This window comes from Triturus cristatus, chromosome 8, assembly GCF_964204655.1.
Source record: "Triturus cristatus chromosome 8, aTriCri1.1, whole genome shotgun sequence".
NCBI lineage: Eukaryota > Metazoa > Chordata > Amphibia > Caudata > Salamandridae > Triturus > Triturus cristatus.
The window spans coordinates 19,592,180-19,613,521 of NC_140591.1; the positions used below are offsets into that span (position 1 = coordinate 19,592,180).

General features: G+C 48.1%; 1 protein-coding gene across 1 annotated transcript in view; it reads left to right on the plus strand.

Moving 5' to 3' along the window:
* UBASH3A (ubiquitin associated and SH3 domain containing A) overlaps window positions 1-21,342 on the plus strand; it is a 234,285-nt gene that overhangs the window by 140,944 nt on the left and 71,999 nt on the right. Inside the window, exons 10-11 of the mRNA XM_085620748.1 lie at window positions 3,895-3,987; window positions 16,205-16,349. Of these exons, the coding sequence (XP_085476874.1) occupies window positions 3,895-3,987; window positions 16,205-16,349 (238 nt within the window). The remainder of the gene's footprint in view (window positions 1-3,894; window positions 3,988-16,204; window positions 16,350-21,342) is intronic.

Here is a 21,342-nt window from a genome sequence, read left to right on the forward strand (position 1 = left end):
TGCTACCTGCATGGCTCCTTAAAGAGATCCTACAACTTGATTTTAAGTGAAGATGTGAGTAAACGTTCAGCCCTCCTTGCACATCGTACATTTAACCATTGTCTACTGTACTTCAGGATTCTTAACGACTAGTGTTTCTGTGCCCGTGCAACAGAAGCACTGACATGGTACCCGTGCAAATGTGGCGTAAGCTTCATTTTATAACGGGTACGTACATGCTTGAAACCTGCTTCTTTCCTGTATTGACTTGTCAGTCACTTGACATGTTGGGTTCACGCTGCGCGACAGATCGGAACTTGCTCTTGTGTGCCTTTGAGTATTGTCATGCTAATTGCGGCACACTTTCTCTGCAGGAGTCTAATCACTCTGTTGTTCTCGTTGACCCAGGTCAGCATTATCCTGTCATACTTCATTCACATGCATAGGGCAGCGCCAAGGATGCAGTTGTCGACCATGTTGTCAGTTTCTATTGAGCTCGGAGAAACTGACGGTTTTCGTTGTTTTGTGTAGCAGCATCCCTCTTAGAGAATGTCATAATTTAGGCTTTGTAATTAAAACCTGTTCACTGTACGGGTAAATGATAGATAGGTAAGAAAGTAGACGTGCACACAAGGTAATTAACTCAATGTATTAGTCCTTCTTTTGTAAACTTTTTTTTAGTGTATTTTGAGTTTCTTATTTTGAGTAGTAGAGTTGCTGTTTTTGGTAATGGAGGTTACGTTACGATTGCCCGTTCTCTAGTCCTCCATGTTTCGAAGAATGAAAGTAGATTTTCTTTTCTTCGCAGATACTTTATCTTTTAATTTAATGTGCCACGTATGTACTGCTGCTTAATTTTTAGGTCTCGCCTAGCGGAAGCAGCGCATGCGCAGCTCTCGCTATTGCGAGTACCTTTTGGAATCGACTTTGCCGTGAGCTTTTATGCACACGCCTGCATGGACAAACATGGCTGCTCTTGCCATTTGGCCATTGCAGACAGCATGCGCGTGTCCATAAGGACTGTGGACAGTCCCATGCCATTTTGTTGCTATAGCAACGAAAATGCCGCTTCGCTCACAGCTCCGAACCAGTGTTCACCCTGCAGTTCCCCGGCGCACAAGCAGGCATCCACTTCTGTGTTTTTTGCTACGATCAGCTTGTTTAAATTGTTTACGTGCCACTGGACACTGATAAGCTTTCACGGCGCTTTGTTTTTCGGTAGGCAGCTGCATCGGTATACTATTGGAGTTGTATGTTTAAAGCTGTCATAAATGTTGTTGCAGCAATATCATTTCACCGGACAGCATAAAGCTTTTCACCAAGCTTTCTTTTCCGGTAGGTTTGCCCTTCAAATGCGCTATCACAAGCATATGTTGTTTACACTGCTCATCTTTTCACAGCGCTTTGTTTTTCCGGAGGTTTTTAAAGATGTGCGCACACACGAGCATATGCTTTTTGTACTGTTTACGTGTTGCTGGGCACTGTGGAGCTTTTCACAGCACTTTGTTTATCAGTACGTTTTGTAAGAAGCGCACACACAAGCATATGTTTTTTGTACTATTTTGATGCTGTTGGACACTGCGGAGCTTTTCGCGGTTCCGTGATGTTATTACACTGGACACTGCTAGATTTTTACGGCATTTTGTCCTACGGTAGGTTTTCCTTTTTAATGGGCACACACCATTGCAATGCGGAAAAGTAAGGACAAACGGAGATCAGCACGCACAGGATCATATACATGCGAGTCCGCTCTCTTCATCAGCCTGCCAGTGTCCAATGAGGGGGTGTACCCAGGGGCAGGTCGGAATTGTGGGCACCACAGTGCTCTCTGCTGAGGGTCAAGTACGGTATGGGGCAAAAACTTTATACAAATAAATAGGCATAGGTATCACTGGGGCAACATCTGCAGTAGCACCGGGACCCAGGAGTACGGGGGACGTTTCATGCCCCTACCATGCATGGATTCAAGGATGTGGCCTAACGTCTACAGCAGTCGACTTCGAAGCTGAGTAACAGGCTTCGAGTCTCGGCAGGGATGCTCAACATCCTGTGATTCTGGGCAAATGACAAAATGAGTGTGTCCGTCTGTAACGCAGTTGGTAAAGCGCTCTGATACCTTCGGGTCGAGTTCGCGCTATATAAAACTCCCCAAAGATTTGCTGTCTAGTGCGTTGGTGACCATTGCTCTTAACTTAAGCTATAGTTTGTGAGAGCCTTGTTACGTGACTAGAAATCTGGGCGGGCAAACGGGGTACTGGAGGGGTGGTCACGTGAGAGTAGGTAGGAGTGTGGGCAGAGGGCTTTCCACAATCTGAAGGGCCAGGGACAACAGACTTGTAGGCATGTGAGGGGCAGTGAGGGACATCTGGCTGCGCGGAAAGTTGAGGCCCAGCAACTCACAAACAGATAAGGCTTATGCGGGCACAATCAGGTGAGGTAAAAGAGGAAGAGCAGGAGTAGGTGAGGCGTAGGGGCTGACACATTGTCCTGTCAATGGTCGTCTCTGTCTCCTAACCTTGGAATTCCCTGGAAATGGCACGAATTACCCGCCCGAAGAAGGGGGGAGGGGTAGTGTTTCTAAAGAGAGGCTAGTGATTGAATGGTCTGGATACACTCATATTTGCCCCTCGTGCTCATAACTTGGAGGTGACTAGGGCAAACCCAGCGGGCAAGAAGAGTGGCGCTTTTCTAAAGATTACAAGAAGGTGATACCAAGAAAGGAGCCGAGAAAAGTGGGCAAGCAGACGACATTACTGTCACCGATCCCAGCACAGTGCCAAGACTGAAAAGAAAAAAAACAAGCATTGGCATAGCCAATAGGTCTCACCTTTTGGACCTTATAAGTGTTTAGTTATGCAGCACAATATCCTTGGTGGAACAACATAAACTGTTGCATGACTAAACACTTATAAGGTCCCAAAGGCGAGACCTATTGGCTATGCCAATGCTTGTTTTACTAAGGGCTTCTGATGAAACTACACCCCGCGCCCTGCTATGGTAAGAACACCGAAATAAAACTCAACTGAATTTAAACACGTGGGCCTTGGCTTTTGAGACAGCATTAAAGGGCCTGAAAGGAAAGGAGCTATGGAATATGGGACCACCTCAAAACACCCTCAAGAAAGCCCCCAACAGACAAGGAAGGGTGTTGTCATGGAACAAAGATAAAGAGGAATTCAGTTAGAGAAGACATGCCTGGCCGAGAATTGGCTCATACAAACAGCCCCGCCCACAGATGTATTTAACAACATATTAAAATCATTTTAGAAAATTAAGCTACTTCACCTACGATTTGGTGTATATTAATCACTGGAATATAACCACATGGAACCGAAACCCCAAGATACCAAGTGCAGACCAGGTCAAAGACATGAGGAAAGCCCAACACATATGATATCAACTTGTGCCATATTACTAACTGAACGTGAGATTTTACTGAAAAGACTTTTTAATTTACATGACATCAGAACTTGTCGACGTGCCTTGCTTTTTTGCATGAAAGGGGAGACTCCTCAAATAATAGCTGCTTTATAAAATTCTTTCTTAAAGCGAATCCATTATTGACAGCAAAGGGATTGGTGAAGACTGTGTAATCTATAAATACTTAAATGCGATGAAACGGGAAAATGATTGGGTGTTATACGAATTGACACAGTTCTTACATTGCAGCGGTATGTAAGGAACACTCTAATATGCAAGTAGTCTATTTTCATATTTTTAGTAATGGTATTTTAACTGAAAACTTTCTAAACTCAATTTAAAGCCAAAAAGAAGCTGCCTACACTTAATGATTCTGCAACTTTCATTGTATGTATCGAGCTGTGCAAACTATTAGGGTTTTAATGATCTGAAATAAAAGATCTGCCTGCCTGGCTGAGTTAACCTTTGCAGTGTGTGGTTTCTGCTTCTCTCTAGGGGTGGCTTTGCTGGAGCAGGGGCTCACTGTGGGCGCCGTGTACTCCGCCCCGGCAGTGCGCTGCGTCGAGACGGCTCACCACATCCTGCACAGTAAGTGTGAGCAACACTCCTTCTGCGAGAGTAGCGCCACTGTGAACATCTGGGCTTATTGTATCATGGCTATGTCTGTATACAAAGTATGAAGCAGGTCATTCTAAAGATATGGGATAAAAACAATGCGTAGTCTTGTGATGTGTTATTTTTTAAAATCATGCACAAAAGAATCACATGATACAAGCTAATGGGTGAAGATATTGTAAAGCAGAGGACACACATTTCATCCTTCTTGGGTCACGTAAGCTAAGGCTAGCTGGCACATTTGTGTAGGTTGGACTTCACACCTCTGCATCACAATGCCTAGTTGGCCCCATTGTGTAGGGTGTGCTTCAGACCTCCGCATCACAATGCCTAGCTGGCCCCATTGTGTAGGTTGTGCTTCAGACCTCTGCATCGCAATGCCTAGCTGGCCCCATTGTGTAGGTTGTGCTTCAGACCTCTGCATCACAATGCCTAGCTGGCCCCATTGTGTAGGTTGTGCTTCAGACTTCTGCATCGCAATGCCTAGCTGCCCACATTGTGAAGTTTGTGCTTCAGGCTTCTGCATCACAATGCCTAGCTGGTGCCATTGTAAAGGTTGTGCTTCAGACCTCTGCATCACAATGCCTAGCTGGCCCTGTTGTGTACTTCAGAGCTCTGCATCACAATGCCTAGTTGGCCCTTTGTGTAGGTTGTGCTTCAGACTTCTGCATCGCAATGCCTAGCTGGTGCCATTGTAAAGGTTGTGCTTCAGACCTCTGCATCACAATGCCTAGCTGGCCCTGTTGTGTACTTCAGAGCTCTGCATCACAATGCCTAGTTGGCCCTTTGTATAGGTGTGCTTCATATTTTTGCATCACAATGCCTAGCTGGCCTCATTGAGTATTTTGTGCTTCAGACCTGTGCGTCACAATGTCTAGCTGGCCTTAAGTGTAGGTTGTACTTCAGACTTCTGCATCACAATGACTAGCTGGCCCCATTGTGCAGGATGTGCTTCAGACCTCTGCATCACAATGCCTAGCTAGCTCTTTGTGTAGGTTGAGCTTTAGACCTCTGCATCACTATGCCTAGCTGTCCCTTTTTGTAGGTTGAGCTTTAGACCTCTGCATCACTATGCCTAGCTGTAGAAGTAGCCAGAAGAGCAAATGCTGAAGGGGTTCCTCGCTGTAGGTGTAAGAAAAGCAGCAGTTCACCAAAAGACAACCAGGAGGTGTTTATTTGCAGTGTAGAAGTCACAAGTTTAGTAGTCTATACGAATGACCACAGAGGTCACCCCCACTCTTATATACACCTTGGAAACCTTCGAACCCATGCTGCCATCATTGTGGAACATCACAGTGAGCGCACAAGTTCCTGGTCAGGCACTCCATACTTACAACAAACATACCCTTAACAACTGGGAACCCAGCGCAACACTAACCCACTGAGAATATCTATACATATACTGAATTAAAAAATCTTACGTTGAATGGAATTGGGCTTGAGCATCTTTTGTCGATCAACAGTGGAATTTGTGATATTTACAGAGGTTCGAGCTCTCGCTCAAGCTCGACGCCATTGGAGGCAGAGAGACCTGCGCACTGTGTTTTATATATATATATTATCTACTGGCGGTCGTTATAGTTAGGACCGTGTTTCCATAGGAAATCTGAAAATTCTATTTTGAATAACTTTGGCGCCGGTTGACGGATCCTCGCGAAATTTTCAAAACTAATGGGGCGCTCCGCTCAGCTCCTACCCTGGAAGTCTCTGGGTGATTCGTCAAGCGGGGGCTGAGAAAAAAGGGGAGTCCCAAAACACGTTTTCCCCAAGCATTTTTCCATAGGACCTTTAGTCGAAGGTACAGCCCGAACGGCTGAACAGAATTACTTGAAATTTGGCAAAGAGGTAGTCCTCAGGTCAGGGATGTGCCTTTTGCATATATGGTGTCAATCTGTTCAGTAGTTCCTGAGAAAATTGCAGTTAAAAGCACATAAATATCTTTAGCCGCGCACGGTGCGCGCACCCTAACGTGCGCGAGCGTAATTCTGATTGGTGGTTACATGTCAGTCAACGTTCGAATCGGTCGAAATCAGGAAGTGTCGGCCGCCATTTTGTTTGTTATCAGTGCGAGAGTGGAAAAGGAAGGTGGCGAACGTGAAAAGGGGGCAGGGTAGAGAGTTCCTGACCCCCTAGCCTTTGTCAGGGGGTCCCTGAAGGACCCCGAAGACAGAAAAAAACATTTAAAACATTTTTTTTAAAAACCGCACGGTGAAAAACCATAAAAAAAAGAAAAAAAATATTTTAATATGTAGTTTATTGTAAAATAAATATATAAAAAAATAATAATACATACATAACTTAGCATTTAAAAAAACGTACAAATTCACTGAAAAAACCATAGGTTTCACACACGTTATAGTTGGGAATTAGCATTTAAAAAACCTTGCAAATTCACTTAAAAAACCAATGAAATTCCCCCGTTATAGTTATATAACTCGCGCGACCGCCACTCTATCACAAGGATGATGTCATCAGTGATGTCATGAGTGATGCCACTGACCATGTCATGAGTGATGTAATATGTGACGTCATGAGCAGTGGATTGCGGGCGCGCGAGTTATAGTTATCTGAACTAACTATAACGGGGGAATTTCATTGGTTTTTTACGAGTGAAATATCCACCTAACTATAACATTTTTTTTTTAAAACTTTATTTTTGAGAATTTTAGAGCAAAACATACAGCTGTGGTCAAGGAGCAGCACTGAATCACATAACAAACATCATTAGACAGATTCGGCGTGATAGAGGGATTCGTAGTACAGCGCAAATGACAGAAGCTAGAGCATCAGCCTGAGAACAATGCAAACCAACATTTCTGTTTCAAAACGCCGACAACGATGCCCGGCGCGCACGCCCCAGGGAGGGAACGCAGACGCTGCACACCCCATACCGGAGTCATATCGAGGCAGCCAGTCGCACGACTTACAACCAAAGCACTCACCACGCTCCTGCCACATGCCAGCAGCCCAGGCATCCAGTTACGCCAGTCTCCTCGGTCACCAGCACACCACTACTCAGCTGCCAGCACATCACCTGTGGCGGCGCCCTCATTTTGCAAATAGCAACGCAGCGGATCCCAGATATCCGTGGGCCTGGACGTCGGGGGCATAAGCTCAGAGTAAGTACATATCTGTTCTTGACAGTATACCAGATCCCGCACCCAGTCCTTGAATTTCGGAGCCCTGCCCCTACCCCATCGACACGCCACCCGTCGCTTAGCGAGCAGAAAGGCAAGTGCCATGAATTTGCGGTGCGTCGCCTGTATAGGTTCCACGTAACCCAGCAGGGCAAGGAGGGGAGATGGCGCCACAGCTGTGGAGATCATCTTCGAGAGCGCCTCGAACACCTGACACCAATATTGATGCACCGCCGCACATGACCAAGCTAGGTGGAGAAAGTCCGCACCGGGAGCCCGGCAGCGCTCGCACCGCTCGTCCTCGCGAAGCTTATAGGTATGAAGCCTAGCCGGGGTATAGTAAAGCCTGTGGATGTATTTGTAATGGATAATTCTAAGGCGACTACTGGAGGAAACGCGATCCGTCTGCATTAAGCAGAATTGCCACTGCTTATCCGTTAGCGGGGCCGGTAGTTCACTGTCCCATTTCTCCCTAGTCGCCAGCTGCGGCGCCGGCGCCGAAGCATGCACTGAGCGGTATATTCTGGAAATGAGCCTGGCAGGAGTGTCGTCATTCAATATGCGTTGCAGTGGGACCATATGTGGGGGTTCCTGCGGAAAGTCGGGCGTGAGTGCCCTCACCCCCTGCCGGAGTCGGAGGTACAGGGAGGTATCTAGGGGAGTAGGCTGCATACCGCCATACAAGTGTTCCATAGAACGGAACGCGCCATTGTGGTACAAATCCCCCCATGTCTCAACATGTATAGCGTGAAGCAATTTCCGAAAACCTGCCTCCTGCAACAGGGGCATATTCGGGTGGTAAGCAAGGGGCAACAGCGGCGCGTACAGCAAGTCCAATCCTAGAATGGTAGCCAACCTCTGCCACGCAGTCACTGTGCTAATCAGCGTCGTGGGCGTCTTATCTCTCCCCTGCACCGGAATGTACAATGCCCCCTCTATAGGAATGGGGTGCGCTAGCCAGTGTTCAGCCGCAACTTGTGGCATATATCTAGGTTGCCGTATCCAAAAGTAGGCATAGTGCGCCTGGGCCGCTAGGTAATAGAGCTCGAAGTTGGGAATGCCAAACCCGCCCTGGTCGTAGGGCTTAATAAGTATCTCCCACCTGAGCCGAGGCGTCTTACCTCCCCACACCAATCTGGTGAGCTCCGAACGGAGCTGGCGAAAGAAGAAGGCACCGGGGGAAAAAGGAATATTTAAGAAGAGGTACAACAGTTGCGGCAATATTACCATTTTAATCAATGATGACCTGCCAGCCATGGAGAGGGGCAGCGCGATCCAGCGAGTGACATAATCCGTAATGCGAGACATCGCAGTACCATAATTAGCCCGAAGAAGCTCGTCCCTGCTCCTCTCAACGCGGACGCCCAGGTACTTGAAATCCCCCTCACTCCAGGCAAGGGGGAAGTCCAGCTCAAATCGCGCAGTAGAGGCAGTCAGTGGGAACAGGCAAGACTTGCTCCAATTGATCTGGACACCAGAAAGCATGCCAAATCGAACAAATTCTCGAAGGATCGGGTTGAGGTTCTCCTTAGGGTCACGGACATAGAGGGTGATATCATCAGCGTACATGGATATCAATATTTGCCACTGGAAGCAACGCAACGCCTTGTCTCGATGGTGTTGCCGCAACTTGGCCGCCAGTGGCTCCATGGCCAAGGCAAATAGCAGGGGCGAGAGGGGGCATCCCTGCCTGGTGCCCCTAGTAATAGGGAACGCAGGGGAGAGCTGACCATTTACCAACACCTTAGCCTTAGGATCAATGTATAACAACTTGATCCACGAAATGAAAATGCTCGGGAATCCCATCCGCCCCAGCACTTGGAACAGATAGTCCCATTCAAGAGAATCAAACGCCTTCGTGGCATCAAGGAAGACGGCGGCCATGGGCAGGTCATCCACCTAACTATAACATGTGTGAAACCTATGGTTTTTTAAGTGAATATATATATATATATATATATATATATATATATATATATATATATATATATATATACATATAGCCAGGTTATCCTGTGTGTGTGGGGGCACCTCTTCTGTACTTTCTCTGCAGCCTCAGTACCGGGGTAGTAGGCAGCTGACGTGCACCCCGACCTATGTCATGGATCTCTTTACACTGAGCACAGGGGAGTGGTAAGATCCCTCCACGGCTGGCTTATGTTGATACGTTGTAGTGGTGTGCGCGTTATGGCTCAACGTCGACTGATATTAGTGTACATGGAGGACCAATAAGTAGGGTTTACTGTTTTCAGGGTTTCATTTTTTGGCAGTTCCGAATATTTTTTCTAGTGAAGGAAAAGGCTGTGATCGCTGCAATTATGCGGCATACATGTGTCATTTGAAATAGAAGACATGTCTGAGTGGCACAACTGCTTCGTGGAGTCCCTGTGCCAGTCACCTGTGTCTACTTATCTGCTTCTGGGAGTCCCGGTGCCAGTCACCTGTGTATACTTATCTGCTTCTGGGAGTCCCGGTGCCAGTCACCTGTGTATACTTATCGGCTTCTGGGAGTCCCGGTGCCAGTCACCTGTGTATACTTATCTGCTTCTGGGAGTCCCGGTGCCAGTCACCTGTGTATACTTATCTGCTTCTGGGAGTCCTGGTGCCAGTCACATGTGTATTCTTATCTACTTCTGGGAGTCCTGGTGCCAGTCACCTGTGTATACTTTATGTGCTTTTGGGAGTCCTGGTGCCAGTCACATGTGTATTCTTATCTACTTCTGGGAGTCCTGGTGCCAGTCACCTGTGTATACTTCTGTGCTTCTGGGAGTCCTGGTGCCAGTCACCTGTGTATACCCATGTGCCCAAACGTCTGATTGTGGGAGTCCCTGTGCCAGTCACCTGTGTATACTTATCTGCTTCTGGGAGTCCCAGTGCCAATCACCTGTGTATACATATCAGCTTCTGGCAGTCCCAGTGCCAATCACCTGTGTATACTTATGTGGTTCCGGCATTCCTGGTGCCAGTCACCTGTGTATACTTATGTGCTTCTGGGAGTCCCAGTGCCAATGACCTGTGCATACTTATGTGCTTCTGGGAATCCAGGTGCCAGTCACCTGTGTATACTCATATGCTTCTGGGAGTCCCGGTGCCAATCACCTGTGTATACTTATGTGGTTCTGGAAGTCCTGGTGCCAGTCACCTGTGTATACGTACGTGCTTCTTGGAGCCCTGGTGCCAGTCACCTGTGTATACTTATGTGCTTCTGGGAGTCCTGGTGCCAGTCACCTGTGTATACTTATCTGCTTCTGGGAGTCCCAGTGCCAATCACCTGTGCATACTTATGTGCTTCTGGGAATCCAGGTGCCAGTCACCTGTGTATACTCATATGCTTCTGGGAGTCCCGGTGCCAATCACCTGTGTATACTTATGTGGTTCTGGAAGTCCTGGTGCCAGTCACCTGTGTGTACGTACGTGCTTCTTGGAGCCCTGGTGCCAGTTACCTGTTGTTTACTTATGTGCTTCTGGGAGTCCCGGTGCCAGTCACCTGTGTATACTTATCTACTTCTGGGAGTCCTGGTGCCGGGTCACCTGTGTATACTTATGTGCTTCTGGGAGTCCTAGTGCCAGTCATCTGTGTACCCTTATGTGCTTCTGGGAGTCCCGGTGCCAGTCACCTGTGTATACTTATGTGCTTCTGGGAGTCCCGGTGCCAGTCACCTGTGTATACTTATGTGCTTCTGGGAGTCCCGGTGCGAGTCACCCGTGTATACTTATGTGCTTCTGGGAGTCCCGGTGCCAGTCACCCGTGTATACTTATGTGCTTCTGGGAGTCCCGGTGCCAGTCACCTGTGTATACTTATGTGCTTCTGGCAGTCCCGGTGCCAGTCACCTGTGTATACTTATGTGCTTCTGGGAGTCCCGGTGCCAGTCACCTGTGTATACTTATGTGCTTCTGGGAGTCCCGGTGCCAGTCACCTGTGTATACTTATGTGCTTTTGGGAGTCTCGGTGCCAGTCACCTGTGTATACTTATGTGCTTCTGGGAGTCTTGGTGCCAGTCACCTGTGTATACTTATGTGCTTCTGGGCGTCCTGGTGCCAGTCACCTGTGTATACTTATATGCTTCTGGGAGCACCGGTGCCTGCCACCTGTGTATACTTATGTGCTTCTGGGAGCACCGGTGCCTGCCACCTGTGTATACTTATGTGCTTCTGGGAGTCGTGGTGCCAGTCATCTGTGTATACTTATGTGCTTCTGGGAGTCCTGGTGCCAGTCACCTGTGTATACTTATGTGCTTCTGGGAGTCCCGGTGCCAGTCACCTGTGTATACTTATGTGCTTCTGGGAGCACCGGTGCCTGCCACCTGTGTATACTTATGTGCTTCTGGGAGTCCTGGTGCCAGTCATCTGTGTATACTTATGTGCTTCTGGGAGTCCCGGTGCCAGTCACCTGTGTATACTTATGTGCTTCTGGGAGTCCCGGTGCCAGTCACCTGTGTATACTTATGTGCTTCTGGGAGTCCCGGTGCTTCTGGGAGTCCTGGTGCCAGTCACCTGTGTATACTTATGTGCTTCTGGGAGCACCGGTGCCAGTCACCTGTGTATACTTATGTGCTTCTGGGAGTCCTAGTGCCAGTCACCTGTGTATACTTATGTGCTTCTGGGAGTCCTGGTGCCAGTCACCTGTGTATACTTATGTGCTTCTGGGAGTCCCGGTGCCAGTCACCTGTGTATACTTATGTGCTTCTGGGAATCCCACTGCCAGTCACCTGTGTGTGCCCTAGTGCCCACACCTCTGCATCTAGGAGTCCTGGTGCCTGTTCTCTCTCTTCCTCTGCCAACCCAGTAACACTGTTCGTAGATTGCACAACTTATCCCACATTCAGTCCTCTGTTCACTGGGTGCATTCCATTCCTAGGTTTTGCAGCTCGTGCCTTGCTGTTAGTGTTGATGCCATTGAAGGGTACCCCTGCTGTCGCTGGCATTGCCTTTGCCCCCCCCCCCCCGTCCTGTCAGTCTAGAGGTGGAGTTCATGCAGTTTTAGTTTATACTGTTTTACATCCATGAGTCTGTACACTTTAATGGTCTGTGGCTGCTGATATTTCTGGAGAGCATATTTCCCAGAATCCTCCTGTTACACCAGCCATCACACAGTCAGCCATTAACAACTGGAGAGTTGGGCATGGCCAATGATGTTTCTCGTCCTTTGCTTGCACAGAACCCCATCCACTGAGAACAGGCAAGTTATCTGGGTAACACTTTTGGGGTTCAACCCTGGCATTGCAGGGTGGCCACCTCAAGAAATCCATGGATTCTAGAATTACATTTATTCATGAAGCAGATAGCCAATTATGGGGGAAAGAAGCCCAAAAAGTATTTGTCAGTCATGTCCCATTTCTGCTGCAGATAGGTTCGAGAGAATAAAAAACACAGGAACCCACAAATGGCACCTGTTGACGAAACCTCCATTCGAGATGCCTCTTATTAAGTTTATTGACACAGGGCGATGAGTGAGGATTATAACAGTGTTTGAAAGTCTGACCAGTGGGGGGCCAACCAAATACCCCACAAGCTGAAGCAGAGCAGACTGTCTTGGCTGGTAGCTCACTGAGCTATCCAAGTAATGCCATCCTGCAGCTAACACCTATTCCATGGTAAGGTAGAGCATTTGAATGTAGTTCTAGACAGGGTCCACATCTCATAGTAGTGACGAACGACAGCACCTTCCTTCGAGTCTATGAACTTTCATCCAGATGACGGTTAAAATGAGTGGGGCTCCTTGTTCAACGTTGAGTGTCTTGTGCAAGGAAGGAAGTAGAATTCAGCGAGACACTGAACAGGGTCTCAGACTCCCCATCCTTCATCTCCACAGGAAGTGACATCACTGCACTTTCCAGAATCCATCTGTACAGGAAGTAACATTACTGGAGTTCCCTAAAATCATAATTAAAAGAAGTCAGACAAGTGGAAATCATTCCCCATTCCCCATCTCCACAGGAAGTGAAATCACTGATTTCCCACCAAAACCATCTTTAAAGGAAGAAGCCAGGCATGCAGGCTTCAATCCCCATCCTCCATTTCCACAGGAAGTGACATTACTGCATTTCCTGGCATCCAACTGTACAAGAAGTGACATGCCTGGTGTTTAGCTAAAGCCATCTTTGACTGAAGAAGCCAGACGAGTGGACTTCATTCACCATCATCCGCCTCTATAGAATGCGATATCACTGCATTTCACAACATACATCTGTAGAGGAAGTGACATCACTGGTTTCCAACCAAACCATCTTTTGAAAAGAAGAAGCCAGCCAAGCAGACTTCATTTCCCTTCATTCAACTCCACAGGAAGTAATATCACTGAATTTTCCAGCACCTAAGCTTAAAGGAAGTGACATCACTGTGTTTTCATAAAAACAATCTTTAAAAGAAGTAACCAGTCATTCAGTCCCCATTCTCCATCATCCTATCAACTCCACTGGAAATGACATCACTTCCTGTCTTCTCCCTACTTCAGTCAACTCCTCAGAGTGTCCCAGGCAGAGGGCAGGCACAGACAAGGGCAATGCCTTGGTATAGAACCTCTCTTCCACTCACACCTTCACGGTAAAATACAATCACGTGCCCCGCCCAGCACCCCATACGTCCAATCCCCAGGTTCATTCTCAGAGCTAGACAACACAAGCAATCAAATGGCATCCTCACAACAAATAGATCAAACCTCATCCACACCCCACCATAGCACACCCTCAAGCTACAGAACATAGATTCCAACTCAGCTCATTTACGCTCGCTCTACAGTACTCCTTGCACCAGCCACTGCAGACCTCAACACCTATCACAAGCTTGAGGCCCTCATCATCACATAAACATGGTTCACCACCACATCCTCGCCCCAAGACCACCCTCTTCCCATAGGATACTGCATCCATTGTATGGACCGCACACATTTGAAGGGAGGAGGCCTTCCTGTCATCCATGAGTCCTCCTGGTCCTGAACCTTAGTCAAGCAAGTAACACACATCACCCTGATGCTACGGACATGACACCAGAGGCCTCCGGGCGGAACAAGGACTTCATTATTTAATTCTTGCATCTCCTCACCGCCTCGTAAATACGACAGGCCCACACCATCCTCTTTGGTGACTTCAACCTCTTAGACATCACGAGCTCAAAGAAAACAAGACACACCGACACACCCTCATCAACCGAATTGATCCGCTCAGCGTTGTTTGGCATGTCACACAACCAACACACTCCAAAGGTCACATCCTGGGCCTTGTCTTCTCAACATCACCAAAAATTCACCCAAAACCATGGACTGGACCAATCACTTAGCCATCCCTATGTCATTTCTCAGTCTCCCACCAACAAACCAAGGTCCACCCAGAAGAAAGCAACAAACATTTAGATCCGTCACAGACTTCTCTATAGACAACCTAAAGCTTGAACTCATCTCTCTCCCGGGCAGCTCCACGTCCAACACCCATCGAAATGACTTCAACAATTTTGGCAAAACTATGTGACCATCCACACCCCAACTAAAACATGCAAGACAAATCTTTCAGCACCCTGGTCCTCTACAGGGTTCACGGACAAATGCTTCACCTACAGACAGGAAACAAAATAGAAGAAAAATAGAACTCCTGATGATCTCAGGATACTGAAGTCGTCGCCACATGACACACCGACAGCTCATCACATCAACCAAAGCAAAGTACTGCACCAACACCATGAGTGCAGCCACCAACGGAAGAAGAAAACCCTTTAAGACAAGCAAACTCTGCATCAACCCCTACCCAACCCTCCCATCCCACGCTCTACAGACAATTGGAATGCCATCAGCCTCTTGTTCAACGAAAAATACAGAAAATTCGACAGTATATTGAGAACACCAAGCTTGTTCTCCTCTTAAACTCACTCCTCATAAAATCCCGCACTGGTCATTGCTCAAAGGCAAAGCCCTATCTCTTGCAGATCTCACCTACATACTCATGCATCCCCCCTCAAAGCCACTGGAAGATGATGTCTTAGCCTCGTCCTTTATTAAAGCTCTGTCCGGGGAAGTAGTCCTACCCATACTCTCCGTCATCAATGCATCCCTCAAGGCTTCTTCCAAGAAGATCTCACTCTTAAAGTAACCTACACCAGACCTTGATTTACAAAGCCATCACAAGCAGCACCCACACGTATCTTGCAGACAAGCTCACCATCCCTGGTGGCTCTCAGCATACCATTAACCAGGACACCATCAGACTGCAGATGAAGAAGTGTAAAAAAAGTAAAAAAACAAGACAACAGTCCTTTCCATTTATACACCCAGGATCTGGAATTACATGCGTTCACCTATCAGGCCCCCAAAGATATGGGGTAGGCGGTAAACTCTGCTCCTCCAGTGGAGTTCAGAGAATTTTGTCCACTCCACGCTAAGCTTGGAGTGCATTAAGTTGGTGAGCGAGCGCTAGACCATCTCCCGGCAAGATTTTCTCAATGCAGGTGGTTGCAGAAGGTCACTTCCACTCGCATTGAGGAAGCTGCCGCCCGATTAGAAAATCTACTCTAAGTGCAGAAGGAAGCAGCGCTTCTGACAGGCTGCGTGGTGCAGTTCATGCTGATTTTACAGCGCAGGACAAGCTTCCAGAAATATAAAACAGCGCGAGCAGCACAACGTACTAAAACTCCACAACTCGCAGAACTCCATGGAATCTTGCGGAGTTTATAGGTAACTTCACGGAATCCGCCGAGCGAAACTTGTCAAGTTCCGCACAGGCCTTCCAATGATGCCCAATTCAGGAAAGAGTTCAAAAGGCACCTCTTTAAAGGACACTACATCTCAGTACGTTTACCATCTACAAGCTCTGCAGTGCGTTTTGGGTAGGTTTGCACTGTATAAATATCACATACATGTGTACTCTGTAGCAATAAGCTGCATCGGCTTTTCATCCTTGTGATGTTAGCAATACTTCCCTGAAGTCATCTTTAGTGCACACAGCGCTATGTAAAAAAAGGGAAATCATACGTTTTTCGTGTAACCTATATAATGTACCTTCTTGGGATGATCGAAGGCAAAATAGTTTTATCATAAAAATGTACTGTCTAATTTACTTCTCTGCAGGTCTCAAAATCCACACGACAGTCCCCATCTGCCTGGAGCCTGGACTCTTTGAGTGGGCGAAGTGGGAGTCGAGCAGGGGGGTTCCCCCCTTCATGTCCTTGTCAGAGCTGAGTGACGCCGGATACAACATGGACGAGGATTACAGGTGAGTGAAAAAGGTGCTGAGGTTTTCATATAGTGCCTAGTGCTGGCTGCTAGGCCATGTGTCGCTGCTGTAAACTCGGAGAGGGAAGAGAACCCATCAGAGGAGTAAAGTGGATCAAGCCATTTGCTTAAGACTGATAAAGCCATTTGCCCAGGATCACACCATGCGGGTCACTGGGGGAGCCGTGCATTTAATTCAGGTCCTCTGGCTCCACAGCTGATAAATAGAACACGGATGTGAGAAGTTGGCCTGGTATATGATGTTCACTAGTTAAAGTGACCACCTTGTACCATGCCAAGCAACCCTTATGGTGTGGTTGTAAGTCAACCTTTTCGGACTAGCTGCCCTAGTGGTAGCGTAGGCTAAGCAGTCTTTGAGGCTAAACTCGTTAAAGCGTGTTAAGCAGGCTGTTTTACCAATTGCAACCCCCCTTTATACCAATGAAAGGACACCACACAGATATATATTCAAAATATATATGTATTTATTTCTCAAAGTATCCCCTAGACTCTTTATGAGGACAGGAGCACAAATCGTTAAACAAGACAACGTTATAATATACAAAAGTTGCACTTTATATGGATGGGCCCTGGTGGCCACTCAAACCATATACTAAAATAGTGGTATAAGTACCACGAACAGGAAAGGGAAAAGGCCTAGGGCCTCTAGAATCGCTGGGCCTACAAGGAACTAACTTCAGTTAGTGACCAGGAGGTCCACAGGTCGCGTGTGCAGTGAGGAAAGTTACACGCGTGCTCCCATAGGTTTTCAATGGGTGCGTAAAAGTTTAAAAGTTACTGCAGAAAGGGTCTTCTGGATGGACTACGATCTTAAGATTCAAAACACAGACACTAGAGATGTTTCTCTACACTTGGGCACCGGAGTGCCAGCTTTACCTCACCCACAGGAAGCCGGTGCATAGGTCTCGAAGTGCGTCGGGTTTCTTCTATCGATTCAATGGAGCCTGATGACAAAGATGCTGCAGGCGGTCGGTCCAGAAGAGATGCGGTGGATCCAAGGGTGGATCGGAGTTGTAGAAGACCTGAAAGCAGAGGGGACAGTGTTCACAGTCACTAGCCAGTGACCGGCGTGGCACCAGGAAGGTACCAGGCGATGTCAGGTGCAAACAGGTGGTTAGGTGTAGCTTGTCTCCGCAGCCACGTGGTCCCTGAAAATCGACGACGTCCAGGAGTCGAGTCACGAGCTGTCCCATGCAGGCTCTCGCTGTCGGCGGTGTCAGCGACTCAAAAGAAGCAAACAAGCCTTGGCAAAGGCAGGAGTCGTGGAAAGAGAGGAAAGCTGATTGTTCTGACCAGCAAGGTCAGAGGGGCTGCTCTTTTGGAGAGCAGCTAGGGCCAGTCTGGAGCAACCAGACCAGTGTCGTTGATTTCAAAGTTCGTCGCCAAAATGGCCACTAGCCAACAGGCCAGGGACCGGGCAGGTGCGTCAAGTTGCAAAGTGCAGAGGGGCCCCATGCAGATCGTGGAGATGCTGGAGGGCTCACCTTTGGTGCAGATGCTGCTCGGTGGTTGGGCTTCTCAGGACCCAAAGCACAACTAGGAGGGAGCCTCTGTCGTTGCGCTTGCAGCTTGTCGTCGGTCTTCCAAGATGGCTGGCTCCACGTGTCTCGGTGCCTCCACGGGTTCCTTCTTTGCAGGGACTGTGGATCGGGCGGTGAGAGGTCTGGAGGTCCAGGTCTTGTTGGGCTCTGGGCTCGGGCTCCGGCGGGAGGCGGCGGCAAAGCAGACGTCGAATAGCTGGTTGGTGCTTGCGTTAGCAAGATGGTCACTCCCTGACCATAGGGGAGATTTCCTTCAGTCCTCTGTGTAGCAGAGCGTCGAAGTTCTTGTCTTCTTCTTGTGGTTAAGTTGATTCCAGGATGTCTGAAGTCTTAGGACACAGCTCCTACCTTTAAGCGGATTCTAGGGGCCGGACTATCTGCTAGGTCCCTCCCTAAGGGTGGGACCAGGAAGGGGGGAGTTTACACCCCCAATCCTTTGACCAGCTCGCCCCAGGTCCGGGGCTGGTGTGCCCCAGGACCGGATTGAACTGGTATTTGCACCGAGGCTCCTTGTGAGCCTCAGGCATGTCTGGTTTCTTTCAAGCCCTACCTGACCAATACACAAAATCCTGTCTGGGGTGGTGCTTGCACCTCCCTTGGCAGGAAACCCTTTGTCCACGTCTCCCAAGCTGGAAGGACTCCCAGCAGCAGGAGGGCAGACTTGTGTCTGTGGTGGCAGCATCCATTTTGTGGAGCTGAGGCTATGTCTGATTTTACCCGGGTTTCAGGTACTGTACATGTCGTGTCCCTCTAGAAGGGTGGAATGCTAACCCCGTCGCCAGAATTGGCGAGGGGTTAGTATTCCAATTCGTATGACACCTTACTCGACATGTTTTGATAAAGCCAAACCAAAGATAGCATTTAACCGCGAGGTTCATAATGTGCTTAAGAGTATATGGTATGACGATATCTGGAAACGGTAGAAGGAAGTTGTTCCGACCACTGCAGACAGGCTCAGCTCATGCCAGAGCACCATCTCACATGGAACCAAGCACTCTGCCTTCAGGATTGTCAAGGCCTGCCATAGGAGTGACTTATAGGTTACCAGGTGTCCCATTTAAGGTTAGGTATAGGTATACTACACCTAAGTAAGAGGTGGTTACACCAACTTACCCCACCTGAGTGATCAGCCAGTTGTGTCAAATTTGTTAGGCCAAGCCAGGGGTGGCATAATACATGCTTCAGCCCCTGGCAGGCCTTAGATACACCAATGCCCTGGGTACCTAGTGTACACTGGTACAGGGGCTCACAGGGTGATCCATTTCCAATTGGTTATGCACCTAGGGTGCATAGTGTCAATTTAGTTAGAGAGAACAGCAGGCTGGGGGTCTGATTAGCAGGCCCACAGCCTCAATATGTCAAAAACCAGTGAAGCAAAAAGCAAACATTTGGGGTGACCATAGGATAGCAGACCCTACTCTCCTACACAACCCCCCCCAAACGCAGGGACATTAAACTAGCCTTGACCAGTCTCGTCTTCATGTCCTAAGTGGAAGTACCTGTAGAGACCATCTGCATTCCCATGGTCTGTACCTGGCCGGTGCTCCACTGTAAAGTCCATCCCCTGTAGGGAAATGGACCACCTAAGCAGTTTGGGGTTTTCACCCTTCATCTGATTTAGCCACAAGAGGGGCTTATGGTCGGTCTGAATCTTGAAGTGAGTGCCAAACAAGTATGGCCTCAGCTTCTTCAGGGCCCACACCACAGCAAAGGCCTCCCTCTCAATAGCTGACCAATTCTTCTCTCTGGGGGTCAACCTTCTGCTAATAAAAGCAATGGGTTGGTCTTGACCATCTACATTAAGTTGTGACAGCACAGCTCCCACACCCAACTCAGAAGCATCTGTTTGGACAATAAACTCTTTGGAGTTGTCAGGACTTTTCAGGATAGGTGCAGAGCACATGGCCTTCTTCAGGTCATCAAATGCCTTTTGACAGCTTACTGTCTACTGAACCTTTTTGGGCATCTTCTTGGATGTCAGATCATTAAGAGGAGTCACAATGGACCCATAGTTCTTAACAAACTTCCTGTAGTACCCAGTCAAGCCCAAGAAAGCTCGAACTTGAGTCTGGGTGGTTGGAGGAGACCAGTCCTTGATGGATTGTATCTTACTCTCCAGTGGTTGAACTTGGCCTCCACCTACAAGGTGGCCCAAATACACAACCTTACTCTGCCCTATCTGGCACTTAGTAGCCTTGATAGTGAGGCCTGCCTTTTGCAGAGCCTCAAGTACCTTCTTCAGGTGGATAAGGTGATCCTCCCAGGTGGAGCTAAAGACAGCAATATCATCGAGATATGCTGCACAAAAGTCATCCAACCCAGTAAGGACTTGATTCACCAACCTTTGGAAGGTGGCAGGTGCATTCTTCAGACCAAAGGGCATCACCAAAAATTGATAGTGCCCACCTGGGGTTGAGAATGCTGTTTTGGCCTTGGACTCCTCAGCTAACCTGATTTGCCAATAGCCAGCTGTCAAATCAAATGTGCTCAAAAACTTAGCAGAAGCCAGTTTATCTATGAGCTCATCTGCCCTTGGAATAGGATGTGCATCTGTCCTAGTGACAGCATTGAGTCCTCTGTAATCCACACAGAACCTCATCTCTCTCTTGCCATCTTTGGTGTGAGGTTTGGGGACCAGAACCACTGGGCTAGCCCAGGGGCTCTCTGAGGGTTCAATGACACCCAGTTCCAGCATTTTGTGTACCTCAGCCTTTATACAGTCCCTGACGTGTTCAGGTTGTCTGTAAAGTTTGTTCTTCACAGGCAGACTGTCACCAGTGTCCACCACATGGGTACACCAGTCAGTTTGACTAGGTATCAGTGAGAACATATGTTGAAATGATTGTAGAACCTGTCTACATTCAATCTGCTGATGGTCAGTGAGGTTGCCTCCAAGGGTCACTCCTTCAACTGAGCCATCTTCAGGGTTCTGAGACAACAAGTCTGGGAGAGGGTCACTCTCTTCCTCCTGTCCCTCATCTGTAGCCATGAGCAAGCCCATGTCTGCCCTGTCAACATATGCTTTTAACCTGTTAACATGGAGTACCCTGTGGGGACTCCTGGCAGTTCCTAGGTCCACCAAGTAGGTAACCTCTCCCTTCTTTTCCAGGATTGTATGGGGTCCAGACCATTTGTCTTGGAGTGCTGCTGGGGCCACTGGCTCCAACCCCCATACCTTCTGTCCTGGCTGAAACTCAACCAAGACAGCCTTTTGGTCATGCCAAGCTTTCTGTAAGGCCTGGCTTGCCTCAAGGTTTTTGGATGCCTTCTCCATATACCCAGCCATCCTGGAGCGGAGACCAAGTACATAGTCCACTATGTCTTGTTTAGGCTTTTTGAGAGGTAACTCCCATCCTTCCTTCACTAAACACAGTGGGCCTCTTACAGGGTGCCCAAACAACAATTCAAAGGGGCTGTAGCCAACTCCTTTTT